This window comes from Triplophysa dalaica, chromosome 8 (genome assembly GCF_015846415.1).
Source record: "Triplophysa dalaica isolate WHDGS20190420 chromosome 8, ASM1584641v1, whole genome shotgun sequence".
In the NCBI taxonomy this organism is placed as follows: domain Eukaryota; kingdom Metazoa; phylum Chordata; class Actinopteri; order Cypriniformes; family Nemacheilidae; genus Triplophysa; species Triplophysa dalaica.
In genome coordinates this window covers 13,013,095-13,030,186 of record NC_079549.1, presented here as the reverse complement: position 1 = coordinate 13,030,186, position 17,092 = coordinate 13,013,095, and the positions used below count along the sequence as shown (strand labels likewise).

At 39.4% G+C, this 17,092-nt stretch overlaps 1 protein-coding gene across 1 annotated transcript; it reads left to right on the top strand.

The window, feature by feature from the left end:
• The first annotated feature begins 1,033 nt into the window (after positions 1-1,033).
• Positions 1,034-16,716, top strand: epc2 (enhancer of polycomb homolog 2 (Drosophila)). Its single transcript, XM_056754358.1, has 14 exons — positions 1,034-1,450; positions 2,849-3,008; positions 3,126-3,271; positions 3,360-3,566; positions 3,901-4,049; positions 10,703-10,832; positions 10,994-11,203; positions 11,313-11,396; positions 13,023-13,162; positions 13,248-13,552; positions 14,610-14,731; positions 14,878-15,016; positions 15,385-15,625; positions 15,770-16,716. Exons 1-14 carry the CDS (start codon positions 1,298-1,300, stop codon positions 15,840-15,842), a joined length of 2,259 nt encoding a protein of 752 aa, XP_056610336.1. The 5' UTR covers positions 1,034-1,297; the 3' UTR covers positions 15,843-16,716.
• Positions 16,717-17,092: the final 376 nt, after the last annotated feature.

Sequence of the window (17,092 nt, the reverse complement as noted above, 5' to 3'; positions counted from 1 at the left end):
GTGCCTTCTTGCATTTCACTTTTGATCTTTTAGGTCTATGTAAGCATGTGCTATTGATGTCATGCTAGGCAGACAGTCAGCACGGTGTCAGGAACATGGATAATGTTAGTTATTTTAGTCATAGCTGTGGTCTACCAAATAATACAAAAGTACATAACTTCACAAAAACAAAATACAGCAATGATAAAAATCATTTAATTCAGGTGTTTTGAATGCTATATTCAAAGCCAGGACCCCATCACCTCAGGAGACGCGGAGTAATCCCTTCTATGTGTCTGTTTTTTTCGGTTCTTATTATTTAAAAAAAATGTAACATTAAGAACTACAGAAACTCCACATACAGGTCAATTCCTGCTGTTTGACAAAATACAAATTAGTGGATGAACTTCACACCAATGTGTGGGGAAGATGCTGAACGAGTCTGAAAAAAGATCTGTAAGTCTGCAGATAACTACATAAATGTCTAACAGAGTGACCCGAATGCTCATGATCATTCATGATCTTCAACAAACACTATATCCTGGAAAACTTAAGTGAGATGTTATGCCACAGAACGACAAAACTCTTTGCAAAAACTTGTCTTTGCCAATGGATTGTTAAGTCTAGATTTTGTAAACAGAAAGCAGATGTTTTTAATGGGAAAAAAGCAACTTTTGTGAACATTCATCTTTGAAGTGTTAGGCCATTATAGGCCCTTTCTTTCTGTACATTTTATGCATGGTGGCATATTTTGTTTGTGAACATCTTTAAAGAACAAATTCGGACTTTTCTTTAGTCCACCAGCAAATGTCATTTTTGAAACAGGCTGTGTCACATTTCACTTAAATTTATTTGTTTTGTACATCGACGCAAGATATCCAATTTTAGGCCACTCTGCCTTCGTGAGACATGTCAATAGGTTATTATCCTATTTATTGCTGAACGTGTTTAGAGAAATCTCCAAAGATGCACACGAGGCTGACAGCTCTTCCCCAATACACGCATGTGTCCCCCACCGTGTCGTAATATCGTGTGCACGCATGTTGTAAGGGGTGCGCGCGCAGCGACACATGCGCGTTCCCGGTTTCACTCTTTGGCAGTGTCGCACGGGCTGTCGGGATCATGTCCGCCATGTTTTCACACCAGCCGAGAAAAAAAAGCCCGTGAAAAACCACCATAACTCGCTCAGATATGCCTTTAACCACCGGCTTTCGGTCGAAGGGACGTCAGTGAGCGCGGCCGCGGATATAACCGTCGGCTCGTGTGTGTTTTTGAACCGAATGATCCGTGTTTAGTGTGTTTGTGTTCGCCGAAAACAATGAGTAAACTCTCGTTCCGCGCGCGAGCGCTAGACGCCGCCAAACCGCTGCCGATCTACCGTAATAGAGACCTCCCGGACCTCACCGACTGCGTCTCCATCAACCGAGCGGTCCCTCAAATGCCAACTGGGATGGAAAAGGAAGAGGAGACGGTATGTGAATGATTTAAAATGCGTGTTTTCACGGGGTTCAGGTGCATAGCAGGGTGTTGGTATTCACGTTCCATTTACGCACGTTTTCTACGTAAGTGGATTCTCTGCTTGCAGTGGATTCGCGGTTAGCGCCGATGGGGTCTAGGTTACGCATAAGATGTACGAAAGTTGCGTAGTTGTAGGAAATGTTCTACTCTAGCGGTGTAAATAAAGCTTTTTACGTGACATATTAGCTTGTGTCGGCGTGCATTGACGTCAGTATTTTTGCGCAGATGCGTTTGAGAATTACGTTTGGTCTGGAGTAGAGCTGAACGGCATGTTACTGGAAAGCCAGAATCATTTGAGGGTCCTCATGTTTAGTTTCTACTGTAGTGGACCAGCATGTTTGTATTAAAGCTTCATCTACTGATAAAATGTACCATAGTACAACCACACAAAGTAATGTTTCTCTTTTATTTTGAAGTAGTATATATAAGCACGACTGTTCACAACTACGATTATGCTCATTCAATATATTAAAGTACAAGTCGTTACATTACGTTGTCATCAAATATATATATATATGTCTGTTATATCAATTATTATATTTTTTGTTTATTTTCTGTTTATAATATTTATCTTTATTCTATTTAGATGTCATTTTCACTTAGTGTCATGACTTAAACCACATATCATATAACGTTAGCATTATTTTGTTCAACTGGTTTGCTTTGCTCTTGTCATTATTCATTTCTTAATATGGATATGTGTCAACATGTACAATCACCAGTATTTGGTAACAGGCGTTTTGACATTGTCTGAACCATATTTACAAAACATTACCAGCCGTTTAGAAAAAAATCAGGAAACTTGATCTATCATAATATTTTTTTTTTACTGCCAATGTTGCCAGTGATGAAATTTGTGTTCCACTGCTTTTAAAGACACACAACACATTATGTCCCCAACAAATAACATTTGCTCTCTTTATCTGCCTGCTAATGAACAGCTCACCTTTCTCCTATTGAACGGTTCACACAAACTACTGTATTTAAACCAGATATAATTGGACAAACTTTGGCGGAATATAGCACGACGTGAAGTTCATTGTTATGCGTGCGAGCCCTTGCAAAACGTTTCATCACATTGCTGTTCTCAGCTATATAAGAAGTCGTACTTGCATAATTCCTGTTTCCATCTCTGTGTCTCCATCTCACTTTTTGTTATTGCTGTGGCATCAGTTTCTTAACTAGCCCAGCTTAACTATTACACACTGCGGGGTGAAAATATTTTTGCTATATGACCAGGCAGTACATTAACTAAGTGATGTAATGAGACTTGTATTTCTTCAATGAAGTATTGGGTTTAGAGGAATCTAGTTTGCTGATGCTCATAAAGCTCTCTGTGACACTGTTTCAGGAACACCATCTCCAAAGGGCCATCTCTGCCCAGCAGGTGTTCAGGGAGAAGAAGGAGAGCATGGTCATCCCTGTGCCCGAGGCCGAAAGTAATGTCACGTACTACGACCGCCTTTATAAAGGAGAGTTCCGCGTCCCTAAACAGCTCATTTACGTCCAGCGTGAGTGACTCTGTTAATATTTTTCAAGAATTGGTCATTTTCTATCGTGTTTGTGTGCAAGATGTGTCTCACATCGACAATGTAAATGTTAATCTCTTGTCTGTTATGCTACAACAGCTCTTGGTCTGGATTACGAGCTGCCCGACTATGATATGGACTCGGAAGATGAGACTTTATTGAACAGACTGAACCGTAAGATGGAGCTCAAACCTGTGCAGTTTGAGACCATGATGGATCGGTTAGAGAAAGCCAGCACCAACCAGGTAACAATTATTTCTTATCTACAATATTATATCATTTTTTAGTCACACGCGTTCCTCTGACCCTCTCTCTCTATCGATAACTTCACAGTTGGTTACTCTTCAAGAGGCCAAACTGCTGCTAAATGAAGATGACTACCTGTTGAAGTCAGTGTATGACTATTGGGTAAGGAAGAGGAAGAATTGTCGAGGTCCGTCGCTCATCCCACGTATCAAGCAGGAGAAGAGAGACGGCTCCACCAACAATGATGCTTACGTGGCTTTCAGGCGTCGCACGGAAAAGATGCAGACAAGAAAGGTGAATTTGCTATTTGTAATGCACGTCCCTGTCAGTGTGTTGTTAAATATGTAATCAAGTGTCTTTCTTTAAAGGCATTATTTTTATGCATCCAAGCAGTGTTTTTTCTTGTCAACTGTATGTCCAGGATTGCTCACACAAGTAGCCTGCCTTATTAGCTGACATAGGAAGGTTTTTAATTATCCTTTTAGGTTTAGTTAGGTGTAAATACTTTTTTCTGCTTGATGCTGTCATTCAACATTTCCCAACCCAGCAACTTTTTTTTAGTAATTATTATAACTAAACTGAAATTCCACTTTCTTCACTGGAACACTCTCTCTGTCTGGTTGTCTAGAATCGCAAGAATGACGAGGCGTCTTACGAGAAGATGCTGAAACTGAGGAGAGAGTTCAGTCGAACCATGAGCATCCTGGAGATGATCAAGAAGAGAGAGAAGAGTAAAAGGGAACTGCTGCATCTCACGCTGGAGGTGGTTGAGAAAAGGTGTGTGCATTTATTTATATACTCTAGGGCTGCACGATTAATTGCAATTCCCATTGAAATCGTGATTGGATCGATGTGGCTATCGCAATTGTGAAATCGCAAAGGCTGCAATGTTTTATGTTTTAATGCGCAGAGTGTTTGTGAAGCACGGCTCTGTGATCAGTGGGAAATGCTCACCATCTGAAAGTGCTGCACGTTTGATTCGCTTAACACCCGTCAAACATCATCCTTATAAATATACTTTATTATCATGAAAATACCTGAGGCGGCCTGAGAAACAGTGATAGAAAGATGCCAGATAGGAAGACGGCATTTCCTGGTTATACGTGTGGTACTTCTTCTATGCAACATTGGAGTTTCTGTGCGAGAGTGCCTTTTGGCTTTCGGATTGCAGCTGCATTTAACAGTATTTCACTTAGGGCTGGGCCTATAAACGATATCATATCGGATTGCGATAGAATTTATGTCGATAACGATGATAAGCTTTTAGCATTTTGACTCGATATGGATTAATCTTAACAGACAGCAGAAATAAAGCGTGGTCAGTCAGCGTGCAGCTTTTAGAATGCGTGTCAAAGTACGAAGTCGATTTCATACTGCACTTGGCAAGGAAAACTCGACATGAGGAGGAAAACGTGACTGGAAACGGAAACGAAAGTGAAACTAACCTCGAGTTGTCACCACGCGGTTTATCAAGTGTCTTATTTTCCTTTGAAATCGCCGTTAAAAAAACAAATTTGAGGTGCATTATGTATGTGCGGTGATGCTGATCCAATAGCGTTCAAGTGTACACAGTAACGGAGCCCTTTCATTGGTTGAATATACTGATTGAACGCTCCCTTTACTTAACCAGTCAAAATGAGAGTGAATGAACTAGTTCATGTTGTTTTTGGCTTATATCATCTGTTACAACAGTGCATGTCTAATTAGGTAATATCAATGACTTGGTTTTATTACATTTAGACCGTTTTGTTAATAAAGTAGATTATATAAAGACAGTTTTTTAATTAATTATATATCGAAGTATTGTTATCGATCAGTATAGAAAAAGACTTTGGAGTTTACATTTTTGCCATATCGCCCAACACTAATTTCACTGACAAACTGTGCATAAAACATGGCAGCCAACCCCCAAATCGCGTGCGGTTTCTTTTCAATTAATCGTGCAGCCCTAATAGACTGGTCACGATACCCAATTTTGGACTTCGATACAATACCTGAGATAAGTATTTCGATACCAATACTAAATCGATACCATGCAAAAAGAACATGCATGCCAAATGATGAAACATAACATAATCTGTTATTTTATTTTTTACTCTTACAATTTACACTATGTTCCTGAATTGCTTTTTGAGCATGTCTTCCCCCCCATTTAAAAATAACATGTCACCAAACAGACCCACATATGCAGGGCTCTAGAGTGCGACTAATTTGGTCGCACATGCGACCTTATTTTTCAATGGTGCGACTTAAAATTATCAGAGGTCGCACCGGTGCGATCAGCCATTCGGGGGAAAAAAGTATCCGCAACTCTGAAAGTCTTCCTGTGATTCAATAACAGACACACGTTAGACCCATATCGTGGTCTAAACCAATCATTGATAGTGAGGGGCGGACCCCCCTCTGATTGGCTGTGGTCCAGATATTCCTGCACGTGAGTGTACCAGAGGTCTCGTTAACTGAAAATTCTCTGTCATTGACGGATTTTTCACCCGTGACGGAAAAATCTGATGGCCGTCCGTTCTTTTTGTCGGATTACAATGAGGGCAATTTGTAAATCCCCATTTCCCTTCAGCGTGATATGCTCGAAAAGCAGCCTGCGTGTTTTCACCTGTTATTGTTACTGACTTGACATACGCGTCGGATGTCGCGCTGGGACGCGGGAAAGACAGTTGACCTATCAAAGTAAACCACATAACATGAAGAATGAAGGAGTATTAATGCACATTTCCCGCCAGTCCTGTGTAAACTATGTCACGAAAAGTTTTTTATACAATGTTTTCGTGAGTTGACAGAGCTCACAGTCTGCAGCACCAGGAGTTATCACCGCTCCTCACGCGAGCCGGACCGCGATCGCAAAACATACAAGAGATGATCAAAAGTCTAGATAAACACACGATAAACAACGTAAAACTTGCTTCACTGCTTATTATTTGTTGTCCGTAATGTTTGCTAATTTCTTGTGTAGTGATAATGTCAGAGCTCTCGTTCTTTAAATGTGCGCTGCACCATTTTCATTACTTCCGTTTTATTCAAACGGTTTTGTACAGTATTTTTATAGACTTCAACACTAGGATTTTTTTAAATAAATTGTTAATAGAGTAAGTCTCTCACCACTGGAAAGTGACTTTTTCTTGTGATACGGGACTGTTGTGCTTTTAATTTCAATATTTACCTTTAAACACGATTTACTCCAAATTCCGTTCCTAAAAATCACAGCGCTTCAGTCGACATCAGCCATAACTTTTGTTAAATACACAAGATATGAGCAAAATAAAAAGTGATTTGGAAAGGGCTTGAATATGGTATCAAAAACTGTAACGGCTTTATTGGGCATTCGGTTGTATCACAATACAACAAGTTCCGGGACGCCAGTACAGCGTGATGACGTCACGAACATACAAATTAGCACCTAACACCACCTTGAACCATAGTGATGGGTAATGACAGATTATGACGGAGTTTTTACGAGCATGTCAGTCAAAATGACGGACAAAAAAAAACACTAGCGCAACCTCTGGTGTGTACGTTTGAAAATGCGTGTGCTGCAGTGAGACAGAGAGGTGAGGAGACTAATGCTGTTAGTTAAACAGAGTGAATGTAGAAGGGGATGATGAGAGAAGATGAAAAGAACAATTCACAACTTTTTCGTAAATTATGTTAATTTAAGGCCTGATCCGTCCAAAAATCATAAGCAATGCTCCGACACAGAGCCTTCAAGCATTGGTCCATTTATCTTTAGATCTTTTAAGTTTAAATTTCACTTCACTGAAGCACATTAAGTACAAACACTTTTTCAGTAAATTACCTTTCTTGTAAATTTGTGCTTCAAATAAAGAACTTAATGTTGAACAGTGCTCCCCCGTGACCCGAGGTAGTTCGGATAAGCGGCAGAAAATGGATGGATGGATGTTGAACAGTTTGTAAGATAAACATTTACAAGTAAATTTTGCCCATATGGACATTAAACAAAAGTGAACTGGTCAAAGCAGGTAAATGTTAAATGCGATGCTGTCTAAAATTTGGGTGCACCTAACTTTTGTGCTGGTGCACCCAAGAAAAAAAGTAAGGCGCACCAGTGCAACCAGTGCAAAAAGTTAGTCTAGAGCCCTGATATGAGTGTCAGGTATAAATCTCTGATGCAGTCCTAAACGTGTCTTGGTGTTTGTTGTCTGTTAAGGTGAGACGAGAAAATAAACTGTTTAAACTTAAATTAATCTACATAAATAATAGCTAAGACCTTAAAGCAGGGTTAAATTCATTCACTTCTATACATTACATTCATTGAAAACTTTACATAATGCATTCTGACATGAACTTACAATAAATCTCTTTTTACAAATTTACTAAACAAATCTAGTTGTTAATTCATATTCATTGATACATTTTAACAAATACAACTGTTAATATTTTAAATTGATTACCAACTATTAGTTCACGTTTGCTAACTAATTTTTAAAAATGGAACCTAGTTGTAAAGCGTTATCAATGCTTGTAATGTTGGCCTGTCACAAAATAAATCATAAAGCATTCTTCATGCTATCGTTATCATTCATATACGCTACCTGTCACTTTTTAAGTTTTTTAAACGGGTCGGGATGTCTGTTGGTGAAATGCTTTGCCAAGCTGATCATTTTGCCACTTTTGGTGCACAGATTTTGCACAGACAGACTTTGTCTGCACTTTGGCGCACGCTTTAATCTGGCTATAATGCCCCTTTGCGCATCTGCTTCACTGACAAGCCGTGAATAGACGGAAAAGGCACGTGACTTTCAGTTCGTCATCACCCCGAAATCTGCAGAAATTCTAGGAAATAATAGGAAAGAAAGTTGTATGTGTCCACTGACTGAAGAGAGCGCTGGGAGCACATGCGTGCGCACACATACGGCTGCCGCAAATGAACCTATTTCAGGATGCATTTTTTCTGAAACGCGCGCGTCATTAAAGTACCAGTACCAAATAAATGAGAAACTGGTATCGTTTTAACAGAATGTTATCACGCTACATTTCTAGTGCTGGTGTATCGTGCAACAATAAGCCCTAATATACACACGCCTTCATCCGTTGTCATTGTATACACAACAGCCACAGCAGTCCCAACCCTCACCACACAGACTTAACCTCGAGTCTATGTACGAGAGGGAAAATAACACTGCTTTAAGGTGACCTCCACACCTCCACATAAATACAGTGTTAATTTTGCAACCCTGAAAGTAAAACTATTTAGGGAGACTTTTTGTCTATAACATCACTAATTCTCTTGTCTCGCGTAGATAAATTTGCTTTGAAAGACTTGTTTACCCGCCATGTGTTATAAGGCTGGGCGATGTGCCGATGTTATCATATATCGCCGATGTCTCGCAAATATCCTGGTATCGGTTACAACATACAGATACCAGACAATAATTGATAATAATGGAAAAAAGTCGTTATAACATTTTCATGCGATGTAGGTTTTTGCTTGAACATTAATTTTCAAATGCCCAGGCAGTCACAAGCAATGACAGAATTTTGGAAACGCTGTTTTGTTCGGTCAGTTAAATGAGCTGCTGGTTTCTGGTTTCTGCAGAGAGTACCTACCTTCTTAAAATAAACACATAAAATAAATGTACAGCGTTAATACCCTGTCAGATTATCTTATACCATCATAAAAGAAACATGTAGGAGTCATTTACTGCGCAACACCGAATCGAAGATAACTTTATGTATTAGATAATATTAGGGATGCACCGAAAGGAAAATTCGTGGCCGAAACTGAAAACCGAAAAAGAGGAAACCAAGGCCGAAAACCGAAACACCACAAGAAATTAGGCCAATTATTAGTAGCCTTGCATTTATGGCTATGACTACTGACTTTACTAAAATCAAGGCATTGCAATTGCATAAATATTAAAGTTTCAAAGAATAAATAATTACAAATTATGCAAATATTTATTTGGCACATTGCAACAATGCACAGTATAAAATAAAATTCAACTAAGATGTTTAACTTGACCCCACTAATGTGTATATTAAATAATAATGTACAGGTCTACTGGCCTGCTGAAAAGTTGAAGAGTTAAATGTTCTCTCATGAAAACAAAGTGCATTCAGAACAAGTGCAACTGCTTAAAGATACAACAATATTTTCTTTGTAGGCCTTCAACATTATAGTGTATCAAAACAAAGACTCCCATAGCCCATATGTTAACTGTAGAACTTTAACAACAAGAAATGCACCAAGAATTGCAGATCTGCAAAGTTGATAATAAGTAGCGTAAGAATAGAATAACCAACTTATTCTGTAGTCTGAAGCGCTATGATGTTCATGAACGGAATTTGGAGAAAAACGTGTTTAAAGTTAGGGTACATTTAAAGAACGAGAGCTCTGCCATTATCACTACACAAGGAAAGTGACAAACATTACGGACATCAACTAATAAGCAGTGAAGCAAGTTTTACGCTGTTTATCATGTGCATAGTGTCTGGACTTTTGATCATCCCTTGTATGTTTCGCGATCGCGGTCCGGCTCACATGAGCAGCGGAGCGGGCATAACTCCTGGTGGTGTAGACGCGGAGCTCTGTCATCTCACGAAAACATTGTATAAAAAACTTTGCTTTACATAGGACTGGCGGGAAATGTGCATTAATACTTCTTCATTCTTCATATTATGTGGTTTACTTTGATAGGTGAACTGTCTTTCCCGCGTCCCACCGCGACACCCAACGGGTTTTCCCAAATCGCATCACATGTCTAGTCAGTCAAATGACAACGACACGTAGGTAGCTTTACGAGCAGATCCCGCTGAAGGGAAACGGGTGTTTACAAATTGCCATCATTGTAATCTGCCAGAATGACGGGCAGCCAACAGATTTTTCCGTCACTGGTAAAAAAATCTGTCAATGACAAAGAATCTTTCGGATTACGCGATCTCCGGTTCACACACGTAAAGGAATATTGGTCGCACTTTAGAGCCCTGAGGGTGCATGCAATTTAGGAGACGCTTTAGTGCAGCGATAAAAGGAATAACGTCCGCTACAGATGCATCAAAGGAGCGGTATCTGTTTGTGTCCTCACAACATTTCGGTGGCAGAATATTCGGTGCATCCCTAGATAATATGTAGAATGTTTTAACAACGAAAATACACTTGAAATTTCAGGACACCTGCAACATTTTCCTACTACATAAAAGCTTTATGGTTTATCTATGCTCTTTACCTGATGAAAGAAGTCACTGCAACACTGGTTTGTGCACGTGGCGCGCCTGTGCGTGTTTGGTGGGTCCGGAACGAATTCCCTCCCGGTCCGTATCCGCAGATTGATTGTCTGCGCAACGTTGCATGAAGTCAAACACACCCGATATTATCGGGTATCGCAATGATTTTAAAGTCGATTATCGATTGTTATTTTTAAACACATCAACCAGCCCTAATGTATTGTTTGTTTCAGGTATCAGATTGAAGACTACTCCGGAGAGATCCTTAATGAAGTCACTGCCCCTCTGGCAGAGAAACCCATTTACGCCGCCCCCATATCCTTACCCAATGGCAACCGGCATAAGACCGAAAGCAAAATTAAGGTGAAGACATACAACTTATAAAAAGAGGGTGAATGAAAGCATGGTAACACAATTGCAGTTGCATACCAGAGATCTGTGTGGAATTGATAGACCAGATGTGCTCATAGGGTATTATATACCCACATTAGATCATATTAACTGTCTCTTTCTATTTATTACAGTCACACAAATCTGGACCAAAACACATGCACCCCTTTACGGTCAAGGCCGAGCCTCACTTCGACTTTGTGCATTCTTATAAGAATTACACAAAGAGGCCCAGACTGGATGTCTTGCGCCAGCCTGGTCGGCCAGAGCGGCAGACAATTGTCAGCAAGGCCGACATTAAACAGTATGACTTCCACAGCTCGGGAGAGGAAGATTACCCACTGGTCAGTGTGTAACCATCATCGTTTGCCTAAATGTTGATGTTGTATCAGACTGCCTAAATACTTTATTGAAAAAGAATGAATTTAAAACTGTTTTTTGTGTGTACCAAAGTCTCCAGCATCTGAGCCGGATGAAGAGAACGATCCAGACGGAATCTTTGCTTTCAGACGGAAAGCTGGCTGCAATTACTATGCTGTAAGTTTCCCACCTAACTGTGCCAGATATGCCTTAGTATTATTCAGGTTTGCAGATATTTGGATTCAATCTTTATTGAGCAAATCACCTTTGAAGTTGTTAATCAGAGGCGCTGTAGCAGTCCGTTGCTAAGAAGAAACAGGTCTGTTTCAACACTCTCTATTGGCTTACCGCTACAATGACGTTGTGGAGAGTAGATGGACCCGAAAGCTGAAATTCTAAGCTTTACAAAGATATCAAACATGAGTGGCTAGTTCCCAAAGAGTGGGCAGAAGCGAGTGAAGTTTGTAGGCGTGTTTCTGGCCATTTTTGTCAGCGGCTTTGCAGCATCCACTCACAAAAATGATTCGTTTTGATATATTTACGGTAGGGAATTTACAAAATATCTTCATGAAACATGATCTTTACTTAATATCCTAATGGTTTTTGGCATTAAAGAAAAATCCATAATTTTGACCCATACAATGTTTTGTTGGCTTTTGCCACAAATATTCCCATGCTACTTTAGACTGGCTTTGCTGTCCAGGGTCACATATAATATATGTCTGTGTACATTTATCTTGTACATTTACATCAATGTGTATGTTTGCACAGTACAAAGACAAATATTATGTAAAGGCAAACCTGCAAAAAAAAGGCAAATCTGGTTATGATTTTTTGTATTAATCATTTACACCCCAAATTTTGTTAGAATATTTGAAGAGTTTGTTTCCAAAATGAGAGCTCTGTTTAAAAATAAACATGTTTTTTTTATTGTGTATTCCCATTAATATCAATCAAACTGCAGTTGCTTTATTTTTTTATTTATGCCATAATAACAAAAAATACAATTAACTAACACAATAAAAAATACATAATAACAAACAATATTTTTTTATGATGGTGCTTTTACCCAAAGATAAAATTCTTAAATAATTGAGAGTTCTTCTCTGACAGCATCGCTGCATGCTGTGCTTCTCAGAGAAGTTTTTTACTCATGTGAAGGTCCGTGTTGAGAAGTATGATGACTGTAAGACTTTAGATTGCCTGTTGTGAACAATTTCACACTTATTCTACAGAATCCACAGGTTTATTTTATCTGAGATCTATATCTCAATGTTTTAAATAATCCATGTGATGTTTATGTTTCTGCCTGTTGTTTGAGGAGTGAAATCAGTGATGGGATGTTTGGCCAGAGGGTCTAATGGGGTTCAGAACTCTCAATTAGCTTAAGAAATACTTAACAATGTAGAACAGATGGTCGGCAAGTGCTGTAATTTCCATAACTTTGTCTTTGATGACTTTGCCCTTTGCGCTATCCTTGTGGAATTTCATTGCGCCGCAGAGTAGTTATTGTATTAGTCTGCTTAATTCTCCTGCGGTTTGTTTGGCGAGTGACGTTTAAGGGTCATTTTTGTTCACATCGATAAGCCAATTTCTAAAGTGAGTTTAAATTATCATGCTTCTGTTGCATGTGCAGAGGACTTTTATCCAATGCTCTTTGAGTTCATTGGTCAAATTGAACATTTATAGGAATAGGAAAGATGTTTACACATTACAATTCAAAAAAGTGTGTGTTTTAAAGGATTACTAAAGGGTTTTCTGTGTTGTCATTTCTACTATTAAATGTGTGTTGTGTGTCCACAGCCGTTGACTGAGCAGAGCTGCGCTCCACACAGGCAGCAGATAGGTCAGGACCAGCTTTGGCAGAGGAACTGTCTCACCGCCCTCTCGGTGCCCAGACGCTGTACCGCGGTAACATGCAGGAGGATGGGCAGAGGTGGCAGGTACATCACTCCCATGATTACAGGTTCTCATGTGCCCTTTTGTAAAGATTCCTTTCTGAAAGCAGTTTTTTTTGTATTCCATCAGGGTTCTTTTGGATCGCACCTCCTCGGATCTAGACCGGGCCCTCAGGCACCTGGACCCTGACATGTTTTATCCGTCCTCTGACTCTAGAGTACCTGACCTTCCCGTCCACACAAATACAAACTCTCATACATTCTCCACATCGAGCCCTCAGTGCTCACTAACTCAGATTCTTAGTGACATTAAGGCCTGCAGGTGGAAGTTTTTTCGCCCTCGGCCTGTGCAGGAAAACTCAAGGGGTGAGGACAAAAAAGGGATTCCACATGTGGAGAAAAGCGGGGTGTCGCCTCTGTCTAATGGTGTGTCAGGTGAGGGGTTTATTTTGCTCTCTCAAAAGGGATTCTGGTCACTTCTTTCTCTTAAGAATGTTGCCTTTGCCACACCTTCCTGTTTACACTATGACTGCTGTGCTGTTTTAAAAAAAAAAAAAACTTTTAACTGGAAGTCTGCTGGTTTGAGCTTTGTAAGGAGAGAACCACAGGTTACACCAGGGTTACTGTTTGTTTTTTCTTCTGTTTTGTTTTAGTTTAGTTTTATATTTTATAGCCATCAACATATTAGGATATAGCAGTGGTATTTTAATACCACAAAAGTTTATATTCACACTTTTATTTGTCATGCATGACGTACTGCAGATGAATTTATTGTTGATAATGAACTTTACTATAAATGTGTCATTGCTGCTGCATTGAGCAGTAAAATAGAACTGTTAACATCAGTCAGGCATCTCGGGGTTATTTATTTGCTCAGATTGCTGTGGAGAATTACCTTGTGATCTGAGTTTTATTCTGTCGTCATTGAGGTCCGCTTACATGCCCCTAAACATCACAAATTCATTTTTTATGACATATTTTATTAATTTATTTAAATATACAGCCATAGGAAGATTGAAGAGACCATTTCAAAGAACACTTTTAGTTTTCTGAATTTCCTATTTCAGAAAACCTATTTCCTAGTTAGATTTGTACAAAATGTATAAAAGTAAAAAAAAGAATGTAATGTGCCTACCTAGATCTATATCGCAGTATTCGTGTCTTGGCATGCTGTCGCTCTTTTACATTGCTGTTGGATGACTTTGTCACTCCTGGGGTTTGATTTTGTTGGAATTCAACAGACACTGGACTGAAATGGCCAGAATACATCTAGAAAGGCTGATTAAATTAAAATTTGGAATTGGCTCTTTAATTTTTCCTACAGCTGTATATTTTTTGTCAAATTTTCTGCCACCTAGTGGATGAAATTGAGATTGCTCCTTTAGTGCCCCTCACAGCTCCCAATTAGGTGTATGACAATGTATAAAACCCATACAGCCATTTTATTTTCTATTGGTTCTGGTTTAATTTGTGTCCCGTGTCATGCATTCAGGTGGGATCACAGAAGAGCAGTTTCAGTCCCATCAGCAGCAGCTGGTTCAAATGCAAAAACAGTTAAAACAACAGGAACTCCAGCTGATCTCAACAGCACCAGAACCCCGTACACACCCTCCCGTGAGTACACAACCTGCTCTTCTTTCACACAATGCCAGGCAAAATGTACTTTTTATTTTGTACATCAGTTATGTTTACTACATCTTCTGTTTTGGCATTCGGCTTTTGTCATAGACTTGACTGACATGTGAATGTTTCCCCCACAGAACACTGTCTCTTCTGACTGCATGTCTAAGACTTTGGACTCGGCCAGTGCACATTTTGCTGCGTCTGCAGTCGTCAGTGCTCCTAACAATGAAAACAGACCCCAGGGTCCTAGCGTGAATGGCATCCTTCCTAGTTCAGGCAAGTGTAACCAGCTAGAAGAGGAATGAAGGCTTTGAAACAAACAAAAAACTTTTATTTGAAAATGATCATTTGAATGTTTTCGTCCAATTGCATTCTGCTCAATATTTTGCAATGATTTATGTAGAATGTGCTGTGTATAATGTGCCAAATGTACAGTTTTGTGTATGTAAAAAGTCCAACTCTTGTGTAATTAAAAAACACATTATGGAATATCATATGAGTTTATTTTTCTGATGTTTGGCCATTCTCTGGACTTCTTGGCATCACTATAATTGTCTTGAATTTATAATACAATCAGTGACTTTTCAACTCTTGGAACCAAAAGAAGTATGGTTGATTATATGACTATTTTAAATGTCCTGCAGGGAGCTTTAGACAAGCCAAATTGAACCGCTCCGCACAGAGTGGAGGCCCCCAGCTGCCTGTACCTCAGTCTCTGCCCCACGGCCGCAGTCACCTGAGCACTGTGAGCGCCGTCTCTCCAGCACACACGCACCACAGCGCCCGCCCGTGTGCTCCCTCAGCCTTAAAGCTGGCCAGCGTCGCTAGCAGCCTGGACCGGGTATCAAAAGTCACCCCCACCAGTGCCATAGATAGCATTGCCAGGTATGGTGAACCCTGCGTGTTTTGGTGTAATTCAAACGATCAGACTCGATATGAACAGGTTAAAATACTTGGATGTTTGTCCTACAACATTGTGCTTGCTCATGAAACGCATCTAAAGATGTTTTCATTGCTTTTCGTTTGCAGGGAGAATCACGAACCGGAGAGGCTTGCTCTCAATGGCTTATCAGAGACCACAGTTGCCATGGAGGTCACATAACCCATCCAAAAACACAGACTTGAGCGCCGAGATGTGTACGCTTCTACACGGACTCATACCCAAAAGCAGCATATCAAAATATTAAGAGAAATTTGTCAATATTATAAATGTACATTTTGTAAAATTGGGAATTATCACTACCTTGTAAAATAGTATATTTGTATCATTAGTCTGTCATTTCTGTTACTTGAATTCTAGACTTTTTTTGTCATCATGCTTTTGCACTTGAAAATGCAAGCAAGACAAGTGCATCAGTTCATGTTGGGATCATGAGCATGAAAGTAGGTCCTGCGTCACTTGTTTTAACTATTTATTTTGCAATGTTTACATTTTTGTATCTCGTACAAATAAATCCAATTTTGTGACCACAAAATGCAGACATAGCTAGTACACCATGCTTTTGTGCTTTTTTATAGGAAGAAAGCGCTCAGTTTGCTTCCACAGAATAAGTGTCATTTCAAAAGTGAAACTCTTCCCCACTTGAGATGTCAATATTTTTTACTGTTTTTCTAGTTTTCCTTCCTCTCATTGTCTTATCAGGAATAGAATGTAAATTTTGGAGACCAGTGGCCTCCATCAGAATGTACGTACTATGAGCGTCCGTGAGAAATCTAGCAGACGATATTTAATCAGGCACTGTGTTTTGCTCCCTGACTTGTCTAAATACTGAGTCAGTCAAACACTCATTTATCTTGTTAATGAGTGTTGGCTGTTGTTGGTTAACTTGTTTGAAACACAGACTGTTGAAGGCTTAAAAAGGCTGTAATGGAAGTAAGTCTACAGGTCACAAATACTGTAAATTAATTTTGCTTTTGAATGCTGAAATTTATACATTCTCAGTTCAGTGTCTTCAAATAAATTTCCCCTTGTCAAAGCGCCTTTAAATGACATGAGTGAATCTGCCAATTCCATTTGACTGTCCTATTTATAAAAAAAATTGACAATGGAAGTGTTTCACCAAACACCTCTGGAATATCTGTAATTTGAAAAGTAAAGGACATCTGTCCTTTGTAGTGAGTATTGGGCCAAATTGCCATTCTGGTCTGAGGTGTGAATTAAACAGTATTATTCATCATAAGAAATGTAAATCTACCTGTTTGTTTAATAATATAAAGTGTGGATAAACATATTAAGGATGTGCCTGCGAAAACAAAATGTGCCAATCTTGCACATGTAGACCTGTATGGAATTGATGGAGATATTAACGTTAGACTAAAAAACATACAATGTAGATACATTTTAAATTTATT

Excerpts from the sequence above, each read along its gene's own strand:
- epc2 (XM_056754358.1), top strand. The coding sequence starts at position 1,298 with ATGAGTAAACTCTCGTTCCGCGCGCGAGCGCTAGACGCCGCCAAACCG. Across the intron at positions 10,833-10,993 it reads AGACCGAAAGCAAAATTAAG|TCACACAAATCTGGACCAAA; the intron begins GTGAAGACATAC and ends TATTTATTACAG. Across the intron at positions 15,017-15,384 it reads TGGCATCCTTCCTAGTTCAG|GGAGCTTTAGACAAGCCAAA; the intron begins GCAAGTGTAACC and ends AATGTCCTGCAG.